Below are 24,983 nucleotides of genomic sequence, written 5' to 3'. Positions count from 1 at the left end.
CACTTAGTAGGAACAGAGCCTACTATGTGTCTACAATTCTTTATCCACCAGGCCTCTCCAGTGTAGTGGCCAGAACATGCTATATTAATCTGTGCTAATTTACAGAGCATCTTCAAGTCTGGGGGCTCCTTTTAAGTATAAAGAATGCAGGCTGCCAGTAGGACAGGCCCAATCTAGAAAGAGACAGCTGGATGCAATCAAAATTAAAATTAAGGAAAATGATACAACCCAAGGATTCTGGGGTTACTTCTTGGAAGCTCAGGAAATGCAGCTCGCTGCCTGCTTCTGCCCCTCCCTTCTGTGGATATCTGGGTAACGTGGATCACAGAAACAGCTAAAATGACACCTCCATCGGCAGTGGCAGAGAACACCTACAGCAGAGATGGCAAACTGAAATGCCAACAGGGTGAGGTAGGGGAGAGGGCAGCAAGGACTGCAGCAACCTGTAGAACGTGGGCTTTGTCTAAGATCCAGATCATAACTTCCATGAGGAAATTCAAGCACAGATTTAGTGGACCTTTGGCTCTTTTAAGATGAGCTGGAAATCTGGATTTCCCTAGGAAATATTGCTGTCTTTAAATGGGGCTATTAACTTTCAAATGAAGCACCTGAATTAAACAAAACAAAACCAGCACGAAGGCCAAACAAAACACATTAACACGCTAAAGGCATCCTGTGAGCTGCCAGATTAAGCTCTGAATGCAACGCTAGGAAAAGGCTCTAAGATGGCAGAGTGATCCTGGGCAGTGTTTTACGTCCAGATGGTGGAGTGGATCCTGTGGTCTCTCCTACAGAGGGTGCTCAAGACTGTGTCCCCTCCAGCTGATCTCTGGCCACGGAGATTTAGACTCAGCTCAAAGCGGGACTGTAGTGATGCTGTTGGCTTTGCTCAGTTTAAGTGAGAGAGGCACAATAGATCCAGGTGGGGCTTCTGGTGCCTCAAATCCCTGCCAACATCTTAGGCAGCAAAAGTGAGGCAATGGTGAGGGCACAGCGCTGGGAGTCGGGATACTTGAGTTCAACTCCGTGCTGGTATGAGACTCTTTCCTGCTAGAAGGTAAATTCCACGAGAGTGAGGATTTTGTCTTGTTCACCTCTAGAAGGGTGCCTGGCACATGCTTGGCACTAAGTGCATGTTTGTTGAATGACTGGCTGACCGAATGAATGATCTGGGGACATCATTTACTTAAACTATGGGCCTTAGTCTTCCTACCAATAAATTGGGTATTAAAATGACTACCCTAGTTTCCTTGAAGGACAGCCATAAAGTGGTAATGGACTCATGAAAGGGCTTGGGGGAAAAGGTGTAAAGGACTATGACATGATGAGACACATTCACTGTTATCTCTGTTCCTGGCTGGCAGGAGACACCATTTCAGATCCTACAAAGAAAGGGCCAAGGCCCAACCATGCCATGCCTCTCTCCCATCCTCAACTTTTCTCTGGCTGCATCAGACCAGCCTAGAAGGAAGCCCCCAAATGATCACTCAGATTTTCATTTCCCTTTTGCACAAGGGTAGGGGGAGGATATATTACCTTGCATTGTCCCGGCCGTGTGACTTCAAGAAATTCATATCTCGGTATCGGGAGAGAAATGCCACCAGCTGGTCATTTGTCCTGTGGAAGCAAACCGAGAGGAAAGTGAGGGTCCTCCAGAAATCATGGAGACTTTGTGTCCTGGCTCCCTTCTTTGTCACAGAAACCAGGTCCCCTCCTTCTTTCACACCATGCAGGTAGGTAAGGCATCTTCTTTCATGTGTCGCCATCATTGAGCTTACCACAGTATGCTAAAATGGACTGTTTGTCTCTTACATACTCCATATGCTATGAACTCCTTGAGAATAAGCATAGTACCTTATTTGTTTTGGAATCTCCAGTGCCCAACACTGGGCTTGGCAAATAGTAAGGCATCAGTGAATACTTCAGTGCCAGATACAGAGTAACCTCAGGCCCTTTGCACTTGCCGTGCCTGGGAAATTCTACCCCATATCTTTCCATGTCTGCTCTTGTCATCCAGGTCTCCTTTCAAATGTCTCCTCTTCAGAGAGGCTTTTTTTTTTTGCCGCCCAACCTAAAGTAGCACCTGCCTCCCCCTACCCCCATCACATCACTGCATTTACAACATGAGCTCATCACCATCTGAAAGCTATATTTGCTTACATTAGGATGTAAGCTCTGTGAGGACAGAACCTAATGAAACTCACTCATCACTGGCACATAGTAGGAGGTACATTAATGTTTGTTGGATGAATGGATGACTCAAGGTGAGATGAGTTTGAACTGACTCCTTCAAATGCATTTTGAGGAATGAATGAGTCAATGAATGAATGAATCCATAACCCCCGGGCTGACTGAGAGAGCTTTAAGAAATATGAAGTGCGATGCAAACGGGTGACATTGTTCCCAGCATTGTTATCCCAGATTTATCGCCATCAATCTCAGCACTAGCAGTGTAGTCACAGCTAATCAGCTTGTGCATACAGCTGTGACAGTATTTTAAAAGGCAGTCATACGGGGTCTCCATCTGCCAGAAACGCAGTTGCCTCTTACGCTGAATAAACCCAAACAGGTAAACGGTGCTGAAGTGACAGCTCCTTTATCATCTGGCTTCTCTGCTCAGGGATTTTTACTTAAAAGGAAAGGGTTAACCATTGTTTCAAATTGGGAGAAACGGTGAAGGCGCATCTCTGGGAAGAGAAAGGAGGCTAGACTTTGTGGGGGGCAGGTGGGTGCCTAAGAAAGCGATGCCTGTGCTCTAGAAGCAGACAGGGCCGGGGACAGATCCCAGCTCCACTCCTGACCCAGCTGTGTGTCCTATGGTAAGTCATTCAGCCTCTGAGTGGCGGCCTTCAGCTGGCTGCCCTTCACACAGTAGGTATACATACTGATGGATAACCGGGTGGACTTAAAGGGCATACAGTAGGTGCACAATAAATGCAAGCTGCTCTGCTCTTGGCCTCCCACCACCTGGTCAGGGCCGCCCTCACCCCTCACCCCTCACCCCCTCCTTCAGTTCCCTGCATCACCTGCAGTGGCGCCACTCCAAGACCCTGCTCTCTGGTTGGACCACTATTGTTGACCAACTCATAATTTCAGCGGAGGGGGACAGAGAAGTTAAGAGATGCTGCGGTGGAAACGAGCACTGCCGACATCCCGTACTAGTTTACAGAAATCAACACCACTTCAAAGCCTGCCGTTCTAGTGGCTGCAGATGCCAGAAAAACCCCGTGTGCCTACGGCAAGGTAAATCCGCCCAGGCACAAACGCGGAAAGCTCAGCCCTGCGGATGCGCACAGAGGCGAATCCCAGGGATGCAAGCAAAAGGCCAAGTCCACGTGTCCGTCTGCACGTGGAGCATCTCTGCAAACAGGTGAGGTAAAGCCCACGCGTGCTTCCCTCCCGTACTTCCCTCCCAGTTACGGGTTGCTGTGGGCAGAGGGCCTCTTGAAGTTGCTGGAGAGGTGGAAACTAAACCAGCCTGCAAAGGAAATGAAAGCAATCTCTCTTACAAACCATACAGGCCCGTTCCATCTCCGCGTCTTAGCAGTTCCTGTTTACCAAGCCCCTCTCTACTCTCTGCGACAGTTCATTATTGTCCTCCTGATGAATACCGGGACAAGTTAACCTCTGAATGGGTCCCTGGCAGCAGGAATAATAAAGAGGGGCCTCTCAACGGCCTCAGTGGCAGGATTGAAGGGGCCGGGCCGGGGCTCCTGGGCCCCCTCTCACGAAGCCTCAGGCCTCCCAGGGTCAGCGGCTGAGGCTCCATTTAGCAGCCCCAGAAAGCGCTTTTCAGGGCCCCGAGCTGGGGCCATTGTCACATTTACCGCTTCACTGCGTCCCCATCTGACGGGGATGAATAGGCATTTAGCGAATTTACTTAGCGATGCTTCCACATGAAATCGTCTCAAAAGATGACATCTTAGGGGAGGGAGCGTGGATGGGGAGGGGCTGCGGATTCCAGGCCCAGAGCCTGTGGGTAAAACCGATTTTCAAAGCACAGCGCTGGGTCCTGGCTGGGCTGGACACGGAGGGGACCCTGCCTCCCCCTCCCCAGGTGAAGAGCCTGCCCCGCGAGCTAAAACCTGTCCCCCAGCCCTTCTGCAGGGGGAGACAGAATTCGGCTGAGGACCAGGTTTCCCTACAGGGCTTTCCGACGCCTGTTGGTAATTGCCTACATAATATTTAGTTCCCTCTGGATAATTAACAGCTTGCGATCTGTTGTCATTTTACCCAGTTCCCTGCTCTCTCCCCCTCACACGCATTTCTCACTCCTTTCTGGTGGAGTCATTTGCCAAGTGAATTCCACACCTCATCGCTTGTGTCTGTCTCCTCCCCAATTTCCTTCCACCTTTTGTGGAAATTATCAGAAGACACATCTATGCCAGTTCCTCCGATTCATGGTGGGGCCTCTGGGACCCATCACTGTGGCCTTTGGAGCCACTGGGACATCTTTATGGGAAGATGTAAGTAAATAAATATTACAATAAATAATTTGTTTTAATAAATACATTTATTTTAATGTAAATAAACTTATTGGAACCATGTGGGAACCTCAGTTAGAAGGAATAAATACATGAATAGTAAAATGAGCTCCCGAAGCACCACCATTTATGAAATGTCCACCAGGCCCTAGGCCCCAGGGCAGACTTTTGCTACAATTTATTGCATTTAATAATCACAAAGAGTCTCTAAAATGCGAGTTTCATTCCCATTTTACAGATGAGCAACTGAGACTCAGAGAAAACATCCATTTAGTGAACAGTGCAGAACTAGGATTGGAACCTGGTTCCAAATGCAAAGCTTGTGTTCTTTGCTACTAGATGGTTTCTACAAATGAATGAATGGATGAATGAATGAATGAGTGAACGAATTCCATCCCAGGTACAAGAGAAAACACACATGTGTTCCACTGCCTCCTTATTCAGAGCCTGGCCTTGGGACCAGCAGCATTCGCCCACTGCTATTAGACGTGTCCTACCTCAGGCTCCACCCAAGACATACTGAGTTAAAATTTGCCTTTTAACAAGACTCCCAGGGGATGTGTGTGCCCTTTAAAGTTTAGGAAGTGCTGCTTCAAGCCAAGCATGAATATTGGTAGTTAATTCTCTTCCTCTTCATCTTCTCCCCACGGTCTCTTCCTGAGAGCCCAGACTTCAGGCAGGTTACTTTCATCTCAATAAGCCTCAGGTGTTGGGAATATTAAATAAAATAATGCATGTAAGACCCGTGCGGTAGTACCCAGCCCACAGTAAGCCCTTGATAAAGGTTAACTGCTATTTAATAGTATTATTATTGCCATCGTGAGCATCAGAAGCTTAAGACATTTTGAACTGGGGACAGCAGTATAAAGACCCAACCTGATTTGAACTTGGAAAGCTTTCTGTGCTTCATACCCACGAATTTTCTGCAGAGCATGGTTTGGGAGACGCCCCACAGAAGGGAACCTGTCTACAGTCTCCCAGCTGGCATCACAGTTCTGAACTGGCTCCCAGAGGACCACCACACTGCTGTGTGTGTCAGATATGCATGCAGCTCTGGGCATGAAGACACCCAGGAAGAAGGGGCATAACTCTTAGGTCCTCGGGTGCCCAGAAGTCCAGTCACAGCCCAGCCTGTCTGCAGGCAGCGAGTGGCAGGGCACGGAGCGGATGGGGCCTGCTCAGTCTCACGTGGAAGGAGCCCAACACAGAGCCAACTGCCCTCCTCGGGGTCCCTCCTGCCCACCCCGATACCCCTTCCCTGATACAGGATGCTAATACGCTGCCAGAGGTGTTCATGGCTGATGGCGAGGCTGACGGTGCTAAGGCAAAGCTCGGCACAGAGTTTTGTGAATGTCAGGATTTCAAACCCCTGATGCTGCCAGGTATGCCCAGACCCCAGAGGGCACCGGATTTAGCCCTCCTGGATGCAGTGGGTGGGCCATTTGTGGAGCAGAAGTGTGTGTGAGGGGCAGTGGATGGAGGCCTGTGGAATCGGGCAAGCTGAGCACTGAGGCACCTTCAATCTGAGCTCAGAATACACTACAGTATTTCCCCAACTTCCTCCACTAGTGCATCATCTGTACAGTTATTTGGGCTTCCCTGGTGGCGCAGTGGTTGAGAATCTGCCTGCCAATGCAGGGGACACGGGTTCGAGCCCTGGTCTGGGTAGATCCCACATGCCGCGGAGCAACTAGGCCCGTGAGCCACAACTACTGAGCCTGCGCGTCTGGAGCCTGTGCTCCGCAACAAGAGAGGCCGCGATAGTGAGAGGCCCGCGCACCGCGATGAAGAGTGGCCCCCGCTTGCCGCAACTAGAGGAAGCCCTCGCACAGAAACGAAGACCCAACACAGCCATAAATAAATGAATAAATAAATAAGTTATTTCCTATGTATGTTCAATTTAGGTACCACCTTTGCATTACCCTATGCAACAATATTTGTGGTAGCTGATGTACCCTTCTATTTTTCAAATTTTAAATGGTGGCAAAATACACATAAAACTTGCCATCTTAACCATCTGAAGTGTACAGTTTAGTTGTATTAAGAACATTCATATTGTTGTGCAACCATCACCACCATCCATCTCCAGAACTCTTTGCATCTTGCAAAACTGAAACTCTGAATCCGTTAAACAACAACTCCCCACTTCCCCCTGCCCCCGGCAACCATCCTTCTACTTTCCATCTCTGTGAATATTCAGAGTAGCCAAACTCTAGGGACCTCATATAAGTGGGATCACACAGTATTTATCTTTTAGTGACTGGCTTCTTTCACATGGCACAATGTCCTCAAGGTTCCTCCATGTGGTGGCATGGGTCAGAATTTCTATCCTTTATAAGGCTAAATAATATTCCATCCTGACGTACCATTTTTATGTTTTCTCCTATGACATGTGAAAAGCAATAATGACGCCTTGTCCGTATTCCTCCTAAAGCAGCTGGGCCACCAAAGGCATATGGAGAGTGGCCATCTGCCCCGGGGTGCCCAGGACTGAGGGGGTGCCCAGGACACAGAAGTTTTCATTTTAAAATCAGATGGTTCTGGGCACATGGATCTGCCACGGGATGTGTGACCCCAGGAGAAACGTCATCCTCTATCTTTCTACAATAAACCCAAGAGTACAGAAAACCACGATGGTGGGAAGGCCAACTGTAACCATCTCCTGTGCTTTCAAAATTATAACTATGAAACTCAGGCTACAGCAAGATCATGAAATAACAGCAGAGGCAACAACAGTATCTAACACTTGAGTACCTACTATGTGGGTCAGACACTGTTTTAAGCACTTTGCACCTACTGACCCACTTATTCCTCATGTCGACCCTATGAAGTAGATGCTGTAGTATTTATATCCATTTTTTATTACAGAAACGGGAACATGCATCTTCGTGGCTTTTTGATGTAACGATGTGTCCTGTTCTGTCTAATCAGCACATGCAGGAAGACTTCATCCTTTTAATGGCCACACAGCCTCCTATGGAATGGGCACAGCCAATCCCCTAGTGATGGACACTTAGGTTGTTTCCTCATCTGCTTCCCTGCTTACAGGTATTGCGCCTATGAACATCCTTGCACATTTATCTTTCCACATGTGGGTATGATAGATTTTTGTAGGATTAAACTCCCAGATGTGGAACTGTTCATGCAAAGGATGCTTTTTTTTTTCAGTTTATTTTATTTACTTTATTTTTATAAATTTATTTCTTTATGTATTTATTTATGGCTGTGTTGGGTCTTCCTTGCTGCACGTGGGCTTTCTCTAGTTGTGGTGAGCGGGGACTACTCTTCGTTGCAGTGCGTGGGCTTCTCATTGCAGTGGCTTCTCTTGTTTGGGAGCACGGGCTCTAGGCACGCGGGCTTCAGTAGTTGTGGCACATGGGCTCAGTAGTTTTGGCTTGCGGACTCTAGAGCACAGGCTCAGTAGTTGTGGCACACAGGCTTAGTTGCTTCGCAGCATGTGGGATCTTCCTGGACCAGGGCTCGAACCCGTGTCCCCTGCATTGGCAGGTGGATTCTTAACCACTGCGCCACCAGGGAAGTCCCAAAGGATGCTTTTGAGTCTCTCTTTGCTTTCAGAAAGACTCATGACGTGGACTGAGGCTGCCCCAAGGGTCGAGGGCATGGCTGGGGCTCACATCATTACACAGGAACTGACCAGCTGGCTACCAGTGGTGTGGGCAGGGAGAAGGAAATTGTAAAGGGGATGGAGGAGGGGAGGCTGGTGGGCTTCTCCAGCAGGCTGGCCAGGCCTGAGCAGGGGCCTTCTGGTTTCCCCACGGTACCAACAGCCAGTGGGACCCAAATGAACCTTCTGTCAAGCAGCAAGCGGTGTGGGGGCACGGCAGAGAACTATCCTCCTCAGTACTCGGGGCAGCTGCTCCAGCTGGTGCCCATCTGTCTGCTAACAGCCCCGGGATTTTCAATCGGGCACCTTGGACGATACTTTTCAGGAGCCTGGCTAGAGTCATGAGGCGAGGAGGCATTGGGTCTAATTCCATTCTGTTCCTCCAGGACCCGGTACACAGTAGGTGCTCAACAGTTATTCAGCACAGCGCCCGCCCCATGGGACGGGCTCAGCCCCCGAGGGCGGAGAGCACAGGCATTCACTTCTACATCTGTGCCTTTGCCCAGCCCATTCCCTCTGCCAGGAATGCTGCTTGCTGTGTCTCTGACCTGGGAGACATGTGGGGCAGAAAACAATAATAACGAGGGTAGAAAACATGCCTTTTGTTGCTTGCAAAGTGCTAAGTGCTCCTCCTCTTTTAATTTCACAGTAACCCTATCAAGCGGGTACTAGTTTATATGTGAATAAAGTGGGACACACAGATTTAACAGTTTGGCCAAAGTCTTAGAAGAGGTGGAGCTGAGATTTGGACCTCAGCACCCCAGGTCAAGAGTGCAGGCTCTTTTCAATCCTGCTTTCCTCGAGGTGAACAGGCTACAGGACTGTGCTTCATTTCTTTAGAAAGAGCCAGGAAACAAGCAGAGGAAACCGCAGCCACCTTCTGAAGCCTCCTACTTCCTTCCAAGGGGATCGTTGTGGAGCATATGTTGCACATCAGGAGTTGATATAGATAAAGCTGCCTGTCCGGGGTGTGGGCCCTTCTGTGGCGCCGTCTACAATCTGACCCTAGCCACCTGATTCCTCTCACTGCACTCCATCTCACAAGTGGATTCAGACCCATTTTTCCATAAGGCTTATTTCTTTTTGGGTTGGGGAGAGACACTGCCATCACCGTCCTCGACTTTCCAGATGGTTCATGCTTGAGCCTTACCGAAGTCTTCTTATCGGCTAGGAAATCTCTCAGGAAGGCCAGAACTCCAGAACAACCGGAGGAAAGGCCAAGTTCAGGGTTCCCTGAAGAAGAGGCAAGAGCAAAGGCAACTGGAGATAAGAGAAGGTAACCCCTGATTCAAATGTAGTGGAAGCTCACAGCGAGACCCGAGTGCTAGGATACAGGGAAAGCTAGATGCTGTAATTCTTCCTGGACCCTGGGGGCATAATTACAGCCACAGTTGGGTACCTGAGGAAAAGTGAACTGGATAAAATGCAGCCCCAGCTTCTAGACTCCACTCTAATCCATCCTCGGGGAAGCAGTTGTAAGATCTTCTAAAACATAAGTCTGATCGTGCCCCTTCTTCTACTTAATATCCTTGGTGGCTCTCCATCCCTTGCAGGACAGTGTCTTAACTCCTTAGCAAGGCTAGAAAGTAGGTTGTGAGCTGGTTCTGCCCGTTCAGTCGTTGAGATTACTTGAAGTTCTCTAAACGTTCCGTGCTCTTTCAAGACTTTAAGACTTTGCAAGTTCCGTCTGCTCTCCTGGGAAACATGATTTCACAGTTTGATAGGTCAGATGCCAGACCCCTGGAACCTCAGTGGGTAAGGCAGTCATGGTACCTGTCCTGTAGCAGTGGGGACAGTGGGGAAGGCAGACAAACAGGGAGATTCTTGGGATAGGGGGTGAAACAGCAGATGAACTAAAGCACAAAGCATTCTGGAGGAACCAGGGGACAGCTCTTCCCCTCCACACAGGCAGACAGCAAACTAGATAACCACCTGGATAATAAAACCCAACTGCTTTTAATTGGATGTATCTTTTTGTTACTGGTGAAAATGACGCAGAATTAAAACGTGCTCACTGCATTTGTAGGAACTGGCAAACCATTTCTCAAAGCCTCAACACTTTCACAGAACATTTGTAAAACACACATTTTTCATTTTAAGCATACGCCAGCCATTCTAAGAGGCAGTTTATCTGACTTTCCATCGGTGGGAACTCTAAACACATCAGCCTTTCCTCCAGACAGCTGTAATGGAAAGGTAACTGACAAGAATCAGCACCCAGCGGCCAAGCCTGATACAAAAACACTGCTGGAATCATGAATGAAGAACTGAATTGTCATTCAGCTGCGCGCGCGCGCGTGTGTGTGTGTGAAGTCTGTTTGATTGTATTTTAATTCTCTGAAATCTGGTTGTCCTCATATGCCACGAGACATCTCAAATGAGCAGAACATTTGGTTAACTAAATTCTGCATCCCTTTACAACGACTGATTACAGCCAGTTATTTGATTTGGTTTTGAGGGGAACAAGACAAGGCCTCCTTTGGAGGACATCAAAAGACTGAATCTTAAAAGTAAATGCGATTTATGTGGGAAAGCCAAAACTTGGCTGCAATGAAAGCTGTTTTTAGAAAGGTGTTTGTAGAAGTTTCTCTCTGATCTTTGCCACTTTCTTGCTGTTTGATTTTAAGCAATCTCGCTGAGTCTTAGTTTCCTAATCTGCAAAATAGGAATGACAATGGTCTCTGAGTTGCCTGTGTGTTGGGGGTATGGCACACACAGTACCTGGCCCATAGTAGGTGTTCAGTAAAAGGGAGCCTTCAGAAGGAAGTCCCTAGATCCTTTGCTTAGAAATGCTGGAGGGAAGGCATTCCCACTCCTTACCAATCTTCTATCAATCTGTGACATTTTAACTCTTATATGCCTGTGTTCCCATTTATAAGTTATATATGTTCAGTTCCCTTGACTGTAAGCTACCTGAGGACATGAACCTTGTCTGATTCGTCTCTCTTTACCCAGTGTCCAGCACAGGCCTGAAACAGGGCAGGTTCTAGCAGCCAGATGCCTCTTCCTCTTTGGGTCCTCACGCCTGTTTTAGAGTGGCCCACAGAAACCGCTCTGCACACGTGTGCTGCATTCCAGAATGAGGGCCTTTCCGTACTGTCCCTTATGCTGGCGACACCTTTCCTACACATTTGCCTGGTCAATTCCTGCCTGTTTTTGCAAGAACCAGCTCAGTGTCAGTTCAACTGGCAAGGGATAGAGTATAAATGAGTGTTAAACTAAACTGATCTGTATTGATAAGTTCAACTTTCCTTCTGTGTGTATGGCTAAAAACAGGTATTTTACACCATTTCACATTCCCCTGGGTTCAAATGATGGCAATGACCTATGATCCATTCCAATTCACCAGACAAGTGTCCCCAGTGCACCAACACTAACACATCAGTATTTGAAGTGGTTAAAATAATACAGAGAGATGTAGGTTCAAGTTCTGGTTCCACCACTTATGAGCTGTGTGGCCTTGGGCAGGTCATTTCATCTATTTGAAGCTCAATTTCCTCTTCTTTAAAACTGAGGATGGGGGCTTCCCTGGTGGCACAGTGGTTGAGAATCTGTCTGCCAATGCAGGGGACACGGGTTCGAGCCCTGGTCTGGGAAGATCCCACATGCCGCGGAGCAACTGGGCCCGTGAGCCACAACTACTGAGTCTGCGCGTCTGGAGCCTGTTCTCCACAACAAGAGAGGCCGTGACAGTGAAAGGCCCGTGCACTGCGATGAAGAGTGGCCCCCGCTTGCCGCCAACTAGAGAAAGCCCTTGCACAGAAACGAAGACCCAACACAGCCAAAAATAAATAAATAAATTTATAAAAAAAAAAAAAAACTGAGGATGATAATAATACTTACACTTTATGGTGTGGCTATGAAGATTAAATGAAATAAGAGGGCATTAACTGTTGCTTGCAACTGAACAATCCTGGCTGATACAGAAACTGGTATCAGAAGTGGGATAATGACCGGTGGGCAGGGGAGAGAAACGGGGATCACTCTAGGTTGAGTAGCTTAGCCCACAGAAGGCTGAAATGCTAGCTACCATTATCATTATTATTATTACCTCTCTAGGACTAAAGTCTGCGTTCTGCTGGGGGTGGAATACAACAAGGGTCTCCATCTCCCAGAACTTCAGGGTTAGGTCAGTTCAGATTTCAGCCCTGGGGTGAGACTTAGCTCAGAGGACAGCTGACCATCCCTGAGCACCTTGGCAGCCTGCCAGGTTCACTAGTCTGTTCGTATTGGAACAAGGTCAAGATGCAACATGGAAGAGAAGCCATACACTCCTCCACGGAAAAAAAAAAATGCTGTAGCCACCCCTGCAAACCTCAAGCAGACACAGATTCTTGGCTCAAGAGAGATTCTGGAGGATCAGGACATTCTGCACCCAGTGTAGTCTTTACACACAGACTTCCAAGGCTGCTTGTGTTATTTCAGAGGGTCGATGAGAAAGTAAGAAAGAAATCAGGCTGTCTAAACAGAGGACACAGGCTCCGAGGTAGGAATTTGGCAATTCCTGGAGACAGAAAACTTCGGAAATGTTTTAAAAGAGAAGTCATCATACAGATCAGTGGTTCTCGAGCTGAGTCTGGGGCAGCCCTAGGTACTGCTGGGCCGGTGGGGCCTCACCTGAGGTTCTTCAGAGAGGAGCCACTGCCAGTTATGTTGGGGTTTTGAGTGAAGTTCAATTGAGAAAAGAAGATTTAGTAGCTTAAAAAGAAATGTTCAAAAATCATTAAAGAAGGTAGCCAATTCAGATTCCTTTTTTTTTTTTTTCTTTTGCAGGGAGGAAGAGGGCGGGGTATAGCCTCTGACTAAACCTCAGTAGCAGGACTGGCTGAGCTCTGCCCTCACTAACTGCCCGACCTTGGGTAGCTATAGTGTCTCGGAGCAGCTCTCTTGCCTTCTGAACAATGGGAGTCACAATAGGACACGTTTCCTAGAGTTGTTCTGAGGATAAAAGGGCTGACACATTTAGGCTAAGCACTTAGCCTGGGTGCATGGTACACAGTAAACACTTAAAAGTATTAAGTGTGTTACTACTGGGGATGTGATTAAGTTTCCTTTTGTCTTCCCTCCCTTCCTCTTTCCCTCCCTCCCGTCCTTCCTTCCTTCCTTTCTCCCCTCCTTCCTCCTTTTCCTTCAACACTTGCTGAGCATTTCCTCTATGCCAAAAACTGTGTTAAAGTTCTGACTTTGGCCATGGATTCAGCTTTTTCAACTGGTATCACTGAGTTGTATGGACCCATTTCAATGGGGGTAACTTAAGCCCCGGTTTTATTTGACTCTCCATGAACTCATGCATCCTGCTCATTGGGTAAAGCCTATCCATTTACAGGCACTCCTGACATGTTTACTAGGGATAATGCCTTAGTCCCACTCCCCTTTTGTTCTTATAGTGACAGTGTTTCTTAAGAAAAACAAGTTTAACAAATGTCATCTGGGACTATTCCAAAGACCTGTTCACACATGGCTATGCTGGAAAGGTGCTGGTACAAATTCACTGAGCATTGATGAATTATTTGCAGTGCGAGGTCCTCGAATATTTAAACGGTTTGGATTATTAAAGAGGACTGTATTGTAAAACAGGATGTATGTATGCTACATGAGGGGGGGAGTCATGTCTATTTTGTGCACGTCACTCTATCCCTGCTCATCCATTCAGCAGATATTTATGTTAGACCTACTGTTCTAGATGCTGGAGACACAGCGATGATCGACTGAGACCATGTCTCTGCGAGAACTTATCCCTGCTCCGGGGGCATCCGCTGTATGTCCTGGATTAGCTTCCCTCCTGTGTATCGGGAATGGTACTAGTTACGTTCCATACTTGCAAGAATCAAGACCATAGTCACTCTGATGACCTGCTGTGTTCTGAGGTTCAGATGAGGAACCCCAGCTGAGAAAGGTTTGGCTGGCACAATGTCTGGCACATAATAGTCGCTTAATATGCACAGGGACAAAGGTTGAATGAAATCCCTGAGGCTGTGCAAGGTCCCTGAAATGGAATTGCCAAATGTACATAGAATCCCTTTTACACCCAGGCAGACACCTGGGCAGGTCCAACTGAGATGAGTCCAACTGAGTGACAGCCAGATGTGCCACTGTCTTGCAGGGACATCGCTCTGCGTTGGGCCACCGGGTTTGAAGCTTGCCTATTTGCTTCCTTGCTGTGTGATCTTGTAAGTTACTTTACCCCTCTGAGCCTCAGTTTCCTTGTCTGAGTTGGGCAAAGACTTCATGAGATCACGTAGGTGAAGGGCTCAGCCCAGTGCCTAGCACACAGTAAGTGCTTGATTATCCCAGAGCTCTTGTTGCCTGTTCCCTCTGAGGGAGCGGCAGGATGGCTGGCTAGCTGGCTTCCCCAGGCACACCAGTTACAATCATCAGGGCTTTCCCCACGGGGAGCTGTGGCCCTTGGGGCATGGACGGCGCCCAGGAGCTCAAGAACAAAGCCAAGACCAAACTCTCTGTGGTTGGTTCCCTGGCTGGCTCCCAAACAGCTGAGGTTGGCAGAAAAAGGAAATCCACATACAGAAGCCGAAATCCCTCTTTTCCTACTTTATCTTTTTACTGTTTCTTCCTTTTCTTACATAGCTGAAACACATATGTTAAAAAGCCAATAATACTCAGAAGAATTGAAAACGGGTGTTCAAAAAAACCCTTGTATAGGAATGTCCATAGCAGCACTAGTCACAGTAGGCAAAAAGAGGAAACGACCCAAACATCCACTGACAGATGAATAGATAAAGCAAATGTGGTCTATCCGTACAATGGAATATTACTCAGCCATAAAATGTAACGAGATACTGACACATGCTTCAACATGGATGGACCTTGTAAACATGATGCTCAGTGAAAGAAGCCAAACAAAAAAAGACCATATATTGTACGATTCCACTTATGTGAAATGTCCAGAATAGGTAAATCTATAGAGACAGAAAGCAGATCGGTGATTGCCAGGGGCTGGGAAGCAGGGGAAATGGAGAGTGACTACTTCGTGGGCACAGGGTTTCCTTTCGGGATGATTAAAGTGTTTGGAACTAGATAGTGATGGTGGATGCACAGCATTGTGAATGTGCTAAATGCCACTAACGGTAAGTTTTATGATATACGTATTTCACCACAATAAAAAAATACCAGTGGAAGCCCCAAACTTCAAACTGAAAAAAAGTCATTATAACATAGCTACAATAAGAATCATGCTTGGTATGTCGTATTTTGTATGCACTATTCCCTTGATCCTCGAACCACTCCAGAAGGTAGGCAGCAGTAGCTGTATTTTACGATGGAGTGAACTGAGCTTCTCAAAGCTTGGATAACTCACCTAAAAATGGTGATGATGATGATGATGGTGACGATGGTGATGGTGATGATGGTGATGATGGTGATAACGACTACTGAAGATATAAATCATGTGTTCCAGGCACCTGCCATATATTGACTCTTATTTTGCCTTCTCAACAACCACATGTGATGGGTGCTGTTATCATCACCCATCTTGCAATGAAGAAGTACAGAGAGGTTAAATTACTCGTGCCAGGTTAGACAGTCCACATATAACAGGAACAGGGATTTGTACCTGGCCACCTGACCTCAGAGTCCAAGGGCTTCACCAAGGAGGCCTGGAGGATACATGGTGTGGTCATGGAAACTGGAGGGAAAGTGCCGCTATGTCAGCCTCCCAGCCCCCTCTCGTGGAGATAGGGACAGCTGAGCTACCTGCCTTATGACATCAGGGGATTACATGTGACATCGGACCCTCTCCCGGCTGCAAGGGAGCCAGCATGTGGCCGGACAGGTGTGATGTGTCACCATCCCTTGGCCTGCTGGGCCCCCAGATGGGGCTCCTCTCTATCTGTGCCGGCACCTCCAGTTAAGGGGAGAAGTGGCTGAGCCAACTTCAGGATTTACGAGAACCCACCATGGCTCATTGCTCTTCTGAAACTGACTCTCTGGCTCTTTGGAATGTTTTCCGTTTTAATGGTGGAGAGATCTGAAAATGCCTGTGGTGGAAAGAAGTAAGTAAAGACAAAAACCTTTCCACTGGTCCTCAATCTAGGAAAAAACTCTGAGATGCTTTTAATAATCACGGAAGTAAAAAACATGCAATAAAGGATCAGCGAGTCTTCCACCGCTTGGGAATAAATGGCAACTGGCACTGCAGCCACAGTGGTGTTACATGCGATGGCCATGGATCCATTTGCTCCCTGATTTCTTACTTCAGTAAGGACTTACTGAGCTCCTACTATGTGCCAGGCACTGCCCCCGGCACTGGAGATGCAACCTAAGTGAAACAGATGTTGTTTCTGCACTTGAAAAACTGTCAACCTAGTGGATTTACCCTATTGTCACCCTATTGTCATCATTTATTGATTGAGCACTTTCTCTGTGCCAGGCAAGGCACTTCACATTTCACGGCTTCATCCCCACAGCGAAGGCTGAGGTAGGTGACTGATGGTTCCCATTTGACAGATGAGAAAACCAGGGTATGGAAAGGATGAGCAACTTGTCCAAGGTTTCATGAGCAGTAAATGGGATAGGCTGGCTTCAGACTCTGCTGACTCTGCAAGTGTACACTCTGATCCCTTTGCTACACTTCCCATGGCCTCAGTCCTGGAAAATTTCTGCCAAACAGAGATGAGAAAGAAGGTTTCTGGGTCCGGCTCCAGGTTACAGTGTCCTTCCAGGAAACCCAGGGGCCTGGGGACTAAGAAACCCGTGTGGGGCAGAAAGGCCCAGCAAAGAGAGAAAAATAACTGTACCGAAACAACAGGGGGGACCGGCCTGATGGAAAGTAATTACCTGAGCTATAATGTATACATCCACTAGCAGAAAATATTAGCTATTGTATTTCCCCTCTTCCAGCATCCTGATACAGCTCTCTACTTTTTTTCCTTCCTTTTTTTCCCACTGCCAAGCAACTGATTAAGAACTAAAGCAATCTCATCATGGCGCTTTCCAATAAAAAACTTTTCACAGGTAACCTGATGCTTTTAGGATAAATGGGGGTTCTTAACATGGCTCTCAGCATCCCACAGCATCTGGGTCAGCCTACCTCTTCAGCCTCATTCTACTGGCTTATCCCCTTACCATACCCTGTCCACCTAACACTCTCGACTTGCTGCATGGGCCATGTTCCCTCATGCCTCAGGGCCTTTGCACATGCAGCCCTCTCTGCCTGGAATACTCGTCCCCTATTTTTTTTTTTTCACCCAATTAGTTCTTTCTCTACTTCTAACTCTCAGTTTAAGGACACTTGTCCAGGGAAGCTTTCTCTGATTCCCTAGAAGAGAAAAGGTTATATACATGTTGGTTTCCTATATTATATGCATGTGAACTTCTGTCCTAACAATGTCATAAGGATATAATTATTTAACGCTAATCTATGAAGGCAGGAATGTTAACTACCCTATTGGTGGCTGTAACTGCAGATCCTAGCAAACGTCTGGCACATTGTATGTTTCCGCTAAGCATGTGCTGACTAGTCAGTCAACAGATTGACTGTATGAATGGATCAATCAATCAACAGTGAGGAACTTATATGTATGTGTATAACTGAATCACTTTACTGTACACCTGAAACTAACACAACACTATAAATCAACTACACTTCAATAAAAATAAATAGTGAGGAACTAAAGCTGATATTTCATTAGAGTGTATTTTGTGGTCATCACCTTGGTTAAAAATTCATCTCTCTCTTCCCAAATCAACATTGCAACCTGTGGCAGACTCATGGGACAAATTACAGACAGGGAACCCAGACACATCCAGGCAGAAAGATGGTGGGGAACCAGACACACAAAACCAACCAGATTTACAGAAAGCACAACAGGAACACGTGTCCAGTCACTATGGGAAATCTTTGAGAATTAGCTGGCTTCAGGGCATTAGTCAGCAACTTGCCTGATCAGCCAAGGAAAGATAAACGAGTCTTGTGCTTTGAGGGGAAGCAGGAAGCTGGGGTATGTCGTGAAATCGATGAGTCTCAGGATTCAATGTCATTAACCTTTTTGATTCAGATTGAGGTAGGTAGCGCAGGGTGATTTAAGTGCTAAGGGGCACCAGCTATTTCTGACAGGCTTATGCAGAGAAGGCTGAGTGGTAAGAACATCCAATTTGCTCTGGTCGACACATACTATGAAGGGCTGGATAGGCCTACAGTCATGTAGGCCCCTCTGTGAACAAACTGCCATGTCTCTGCCTGGCCCTGGTCAGGCAACACTGATGGGTGAGATGGATTTCATGTGCTTCTTTCTAGCTCAAGTTCAGTATTGGTAAGCCATGCAGGTTGGGGAAAAATAAAGTAAAAGGAGACTGTTGTTTTATGTCAAGTTCAGCTCCCCACGGCTGGGTGGGAGTCCAGGCCAGGTTCCAGAGGATGTTGACCAGAAGACCGTGGGAATCTCTACCACCCTTTCTCTATCCAGGGTCCTGAAAGTTGAAGCAAGGAGCCCATCAACGTTGGCACCTGGGTGACAGACTCATCTGAGATAATGCAGGAAAGGCCATGCCTGGGAAGATGGGTGGGTGGACAGGGAACTAAATCTGCAAAGGCTGAGACAGGTGTGTTCTGGGCAAGGCCATTATCTGAATGTGGGAGATCTGGCAGAATGGTCTAGTGCAGGGGTCTGTGAACTATGGCCCAACACATGTTTTCATATATAAAGTTTTACTGGAACACTGCCATGCCCATTTGTTTACATCCTGTCTATGGCTACCTTATTGCTATAGTGGTAGAATTGTGTCATTGTGACAGAGACCATACAGCTTGCAAAACCTAACCTAAAAATAATAAATATTTTATTTACTATCTGGCCCTTAATAAAAACGTTTGCTGACCCCTGCCATTATGCTGTTCCTCTTTTTTTTGGTCATTCATACATTTTTCTCACAACTTTTTGGCATATCCACCTTATCAAAGCGCCTTCCTGGCCCACCCTCCCTTCTCTTTCCAATGCTGTAATTTTCTTCAGACATATTTCCACCCTATGCATTACCCATTCTCTTATCTATTGTCTCTTTCTCTCATCAGCACCGGGTGGGGGGGTGGGCACACCATGAATATGTTTTATTTATTGTTGTATCCCAGCACCCAGAAAAGTACCTGGCAAACATAGTAGACACTCAATAAATACTTGTTGAATATTGGAAGAACCACTCACCCCTTGTATTTTGCTTTATTAATATTTTCTTATTTAGATCAACTATTTTTTTTTGAAAGAAAACTTCAACTTCAGAAAGCTGGGGCATGCTAGTTTTTCCTTACATGTGTTAATATAGATCAATACTGCCATTTTCAAAAACTCACCTGCGTACTCCTTTAAATCATCTGGCTCACTGCGGCTCAGACTTGGGAAGCCCCGGCTTGTGGTTAAGGACAGGTGGGTTGAAGCCTGAGCTCCATCTCTCAGTAGAGGAGTGACCTTGGGTGAGCCCTCACATCCCTTGTCTCTCAAATGGGGCTGATGAGGTCCTGCCTCACCAGGTAGCTGAGAGAGGAAATGAGACCACAGAAGCACTAGCACAGCACCCTGCGCACGCTTGGGGCTGGATGAATAGAGGCGGGGACACTGGGGGAGCGGGCATCTCCCGGCAGATCAATTCATGACAAGCCGCACCTCGGTTCTGCAGCCATCGCTCTCAATGAAGCCCATCTCGAACACTGCCCTGTTGCTGAATGGCTGCATCGCCTCCCGGCAAAGCAATTTGGATTAATGGGACCATTTAGCTGTAGGTGTTCAGAGAATGCATTGTTTAAAGTAACTTGTTAGAAACTTCCCCAGGGCGGCAAACTTTTAAACAAAGATTGACTCCGTAGTAAAAAATTGCTTGGCCTTAAACCACATTCCAGCATCTCAAAGAGCACATTTATGCTCAGGAAGGAGTGGCAACGTTTGTGCCCCTGTCTGGGTTTGCCAAGTAATGTTGACTGATGAACACAATTAAATTGCACCGAGGACACTCCTTCTCTGGGGGAGGAAAGGACACAGGAGACGGCCGGCGGCTCCTGGGGACACAATTTCCATCCCTCCTCCATGAGAAAACAAAACACTGATGTGGGATTCCACTCGGGCCCTACCCTGGGAAGGCTGGCCAGCACCACCAAAAGGCCTCCTCTTTCCCACTCTCCACTTTCCGACTAAGCAGTGTTATGGGCACCGGGCCAGGGCCAGAATCCGGGCTTCAGATGCCCAATCTGACCTCAGTGGGGCTGTTTCACTTCAGATGGACAAAAGTGAGTGGGAGGAGGCTTGGGACTCTGCCCTCTGCCTTGGCATCTACTGTGTGACTATTTCCCAGGCTGGGACCCATCCAGATGTCACAGCTGACATCTGACACTTTCAGAAACTGCCTGGGAGCCTTATAGTGGCCACCAGGTTGGTCAGGGACAGATTGTTTGAGCCTGGTGATGGGGTGGGGGAAGTGAGGTTGAAGAGGAGGTCTATAGGTAGAACTTTGGAGGAAGGTTCCAACTTGAACCTTCAGGGAGATTGCAGCTACAATGACTCAAGAGTGTTGCTTCAGCCCATTGCAGTCAAGAAGGCTGATCAACACCAAGGCTCTTTTCAAACAGCCTTGCAGCAGGGACGGGCAATGGGGGCCGGGCTGCTCAACTACAGACTGACCACAAAAAAGGCCAGACCATGATTTTGGTCCAGAGTTAATTACTGTCCAGGATATTTAGTTATCATAAGAAGAACAATAAGAGAGCCATTTTCTGGGAACTTGTAATAAGTGCCCAACTCTGCACTGGGCCCTGTGTTTTACTATCTCTCATTTTTATAATGACCCTAGGAGGAAAGTGTGGTGGGGAGAGGGCTCCGGCCTTGCTTCCCGTATCAGGCCCTCCTCTGCCCATCTCCTTAGGTTTACCCAAAGGGAGAGGAATTGATGGTACAATTACTCAGGGCCGGAGAGATTGCTTGGGCATGGTTACTAGTGGGCTGGGTTACTGTTTGGTGAAAGCCCCTACCTGGATTCCACTACTTTTTCTCATGTTTCTTGCCTCAAACCTGGGCTGCATCTGAACACTTGGGGCCAGAATCAGTCATGCTTTCTTCTTCTGCCTCTTCCGTTCATGTAACCAGGTGGTCTCCCTGGCAGACCCGGCCGTCTCTGTCTTCTCAGTGCCGTCACCATGGCTGAGCATCCTGGGCCCAACGTTTAGACGGTGGGAGAGATGAACACGAGGACGCACGCGGGTGCCAGGCCTGAGCCTTTGTGCCCACGCTTGGCTGCCTATCAGACAGCTTGCAGAGCTGGACCTCAGGCAGACCTTGGATGCCCACCTGGCCACTGGTAACATTATCATCTCCCTCTTACAGGTGAGAAAATCGAGACTCAGGAAGGTTGGATTCACCTGTCTTGAGATCATGCAGGTAGAAGGGGATGGAGAGAGGATTCAAATCCAGGTCAGGATGACACTGCATGTTCACTCACGTGCCCTCGTGGAGTGAGTGATGGCGCAGAACATGCCAGCATCGTTTCGATTCTGCAGTGGAACAACTGTGCACATTTGGAGGGATGGCAGCCGTTCGTTCTTAATTATGCTGCTTGAGGCTAAGGTTTAAACGAGTGAGAATTCCATCAGCACTGCAGTTTGGCAGTTTGGGGAGGGGTCTGGACAGTCTGAGATCAAAAGGGACAGGATTATAAAGGAATTTGAAAGCTAGGCGTTCCCAGCTAATGCAGGACAGCTGGTTCCTCCGTCCATGCTTACAGCGAACACAACTGGTAAAGCCCGATCTTCCATCAGCCAGAGGGAGACAGCCCACAAGTGTGGAAATGGGACCACACTAGCCATGGTGGTCACGTGGTGCAGTTTGTGCTCTTGTGATTGGCTTTTTCCCCGGGGGTCCACTGCCGGCCAGCCTCACAGTGAGGCAGCTGCGCGAAGCCGAAAGAGGTTGCATTTGCGAGTCACCTGCACCTGCCTTCAAACCCAGGCTGGGCCACTGCCAAGCTGTGTGACCTTGGGCAAGTCACTCAAACCCACTGAGCCTCAGTGCCCTTCTCTGTGCCAGCCCCCTGGGGATGCTGTGGGGACCAAAACAGAAAATGACGGCTGCTTAGCAGCTGGCTGAATGCTGGCGGCTCTGGATTCAGGTCCTGATGTGCCCTGCTCCTCTCTTGGTTATCGGACATCTCTGCCACCTGGATTCTCTTCCAGATGACGAGAACAAGGATTTAGATGGGGAAAGAATGAGTAGGAGAGCTTCAGTCCAGAACAGCCCAGTGGGTGCAATACAACCTATTGGTGAAGAACTCAGGTTTTTTTTCCTTTTTCCCCCGGTGATGAAAGAAGCATGAGTGAATCTTGGCTCTGACCCCCACCAGTTGTGAGGCACAGGGCAAATTCCTTAACTTCTCTCGGCCTCGGTTTCTTCATCTGTAAAATGGGATGCAGACATAGCATCTACCTTCTGGGGTTTCTGTGACTTTAGATAACACATGGAAATCGTTTGGCTCAGGATGCCACATATGGTAAATACAGCCATCCTTCAGTATACGCAGGGGACTGGTTCCCGGACCCACTGCGCATCTACCAAAATCCGAGGGTGCTCAATCTCTTACAGTCGGCCCTCCATATCTGCGGGTTCCAGATCCAAACAACCCGGATGTGGACCTGTGGCTACAGGGGCCGACTAGACTCATGAAATGCTAGCTAATATTATTAACCACTGGAGTCTGGCAGATCGTGAAGGGCTTCCCCAGGCATCTGTTTTGAGAGTCCACTAGTGACCACTCTCCGTGCTGGGCAATGATTCAGAGTGGCAGCAAGTGGGAGGAAGGAAATGAATGATGATGGTAATGATGATAAAACCCACAGAGTTTCCATCTATCCACCCAACAACTGGACCTTAACCCTGTCCGTTGGGCCCATGCTCATCTAAATCTCTGCTATCGTCAATAAAAAGGGGTAGAAACTCCCCTCCTTTATCCCACTTGACCTTTTAAGACATGCCGTTTCTCTACAATGCCCTTGAGAATAATCTCCATCTGCAGTTACATGTGAGGGGGAGGCAGGGGAAGAATAACAGGCTCTGCAGTGCTGATCGCCCACATTGTGGGCCACCTGGACTCGCATTCAAATTCCCAGGGTGCACTTGGATGTGCTTAGAGCATCCCAGAGGGCACAGCATCCCTGCTCTTTGCCACTGGAGGACAAGCCACATCACTGAAGCTTTCCCGAGAAGCAAACACGCTCAATGCACTGGACAGGAAGATGCCCAGGGCTGGAAACGTCCCATCCATGGACACGTAGAGCGCTTCTGCCAAGAGGAAGAACTATGAGATCTGAGGAGGCAGGAGTTAGGAAGCAAATACCTTACAAAATTCATGGCATGGTCAGTCTGGGATGTGGTGAGACCATCAAACTGGCAGAGCACAGAGATCACATTTGTTTCTGAGCTGGTAGCATCCACTCTCTCTTATTTGCTAACAGCAGTGCAATTCTCTCTAGTAGAAGTATTCCTGCCCCACGACAAGGTCCACAAGGGCAGGAGTTTTTAAAATCGTTTTGTTTACTACTCCATCTCGAGCATCAAGGACGGTGCTGCTTAATATGTTATTTCTTTACATTTAAATTAAAATCAAATCACACTGAAGATTTGGTTCCTCGGTCCCACAAAGCACATTTCAAGCTCTCAATAGCCACATGTGGCTGGAGGCTACTGCACTGGACATCAGCACAGTAAGTTCTACTGGGCAGCGCAGGTCTAGAGCCCTGCCTGGTATCCAGTAGGGTCTCAGTAAGCATGCGATGGATGAAGGAAGGAAGGAATGACGGAAGTGCTCTGCCCTGCTGGCCAAAGCCAGGACACACGACTCAAGATAAAACCGTCCACCTCCGTTCCCCAGGACTGAACTTTTCTCAGTAACGAAAGAAGGGAAAACAAACAAACAGCCAGCAAACATACAATATGGCTGGGAAGTATTTAAGCCAAATGGCGGTATCCCTTGGGTGAAAAAAGTCATGTCATTCTCGTCTTGTGTTCTGCCACCTTCTGCACTGATTACGTGAACTCCCTATATCCTCCCAGGAATGTCCTTCCTTACCTACTTTAGCCAACACAGTGTTCTACCCTGACTTTCTGAGGAGCCTCGGTGCTTTTCATCTGTGTCCCATGAGAACTCCAGCCTCCCTCTGTCCAGGGGATGTCCTGGGTCAGTCCTCGCCTCCAGAAAGCTTGAAGAGCTGTCCAACCGAAAAGTACAGCTCAGGAGACCCAGAAGAGCCAGCAAGGGGAAAGCAAACTGAGTTTCTGCAAAGGCAGGAGTGCGACCCGTCAGGCTGAAAAATAACAGGGCTGAGGAAATGATTATTTTGCTACTCGATGCAAACAAAACTGTTAACGGCATAATTACTGGCATGTTTTTCCCGTTCCCTCGTGACCAACAGCCTGAGCGGATACACCCTTTCCGACTCACACATTATCTGGGCGGAGCTTTCCTTGGATGGTGTCCACCTGGGTTTTGGGGTCTCAGGAAAGAGGATGTGCATCTCTGATCACCCAAAGAATAAAAGTGGCTGGATGTTGAGAAAGCAGCCAACAAGAGAGATGGTCGCACCCAGAGATCTGGTGTCGGGTTCCCAAATATGACCTCCCACGAAGCACTGAGGCTAACGTATTTTCCACCCTAGCACTCACCTTGCTATTTATTATTGTAATTAAGGAATGAATGTCTATGTCTCCCCCAGACCAATGATCTGCAACTCTCTCTGTGTATTCCAATCACCTGGGGAGCTTTAAAAAAGAGATAGATTCTTGCTTCCCGTAAGGAATTTATATTCAACTGGTCTGGGTTGGAGTCCTAATATTTTAAAGAACCTGATACTTGAAAGGTGTTTTAGAGGAAATTTCCGGGAATCACACGGA

The 24,983-nt window shown here is 47.8% G+C and overlaps 1 protein-coding gene across 1 annotated transcript in view; it reads right to left on the bottom strand.

The window, feature by feature from the left end:
* XYLT1 (xylosyltransferase 1) overlaps positions 1 to 24,983 on the bottom strand; it is a 301,880-nt gene that overhangs the window by 46,560 nt on the left and 230,337 nt on the right. Inside the window, exon 6 of the mRNA XM_082362428.1 lies at positions 1,537 to 1,617. Within this exon, the coding sequence (XP_082218554.1) occupies positions 1,537 to 1,617 (81 nt within the window). The remainder of the gene's footprint in view (positions 1 to 1,536; positions 1,618 to 24,983) is intronic.

This window comes from Balaenoptera borealis (assembly GCF_965194805.1).
Source record: "Balaenoptera borealis genome assembly, chromosome: 16".
In the NCBI taxonomy this organism is placed as follows: domain Eukaryota; kingdom Metazoa; phylum Chordata; class Mammalia; order Artiodactyla; family Balaenopteridae; genus Balaenoptera; species Balaenoptera borealis.
The sequence above is the reverse complement of the archived record's forward strand: the minus strand, read 5'-3'. Positions and strand labels throughout refer to the sequence as shown.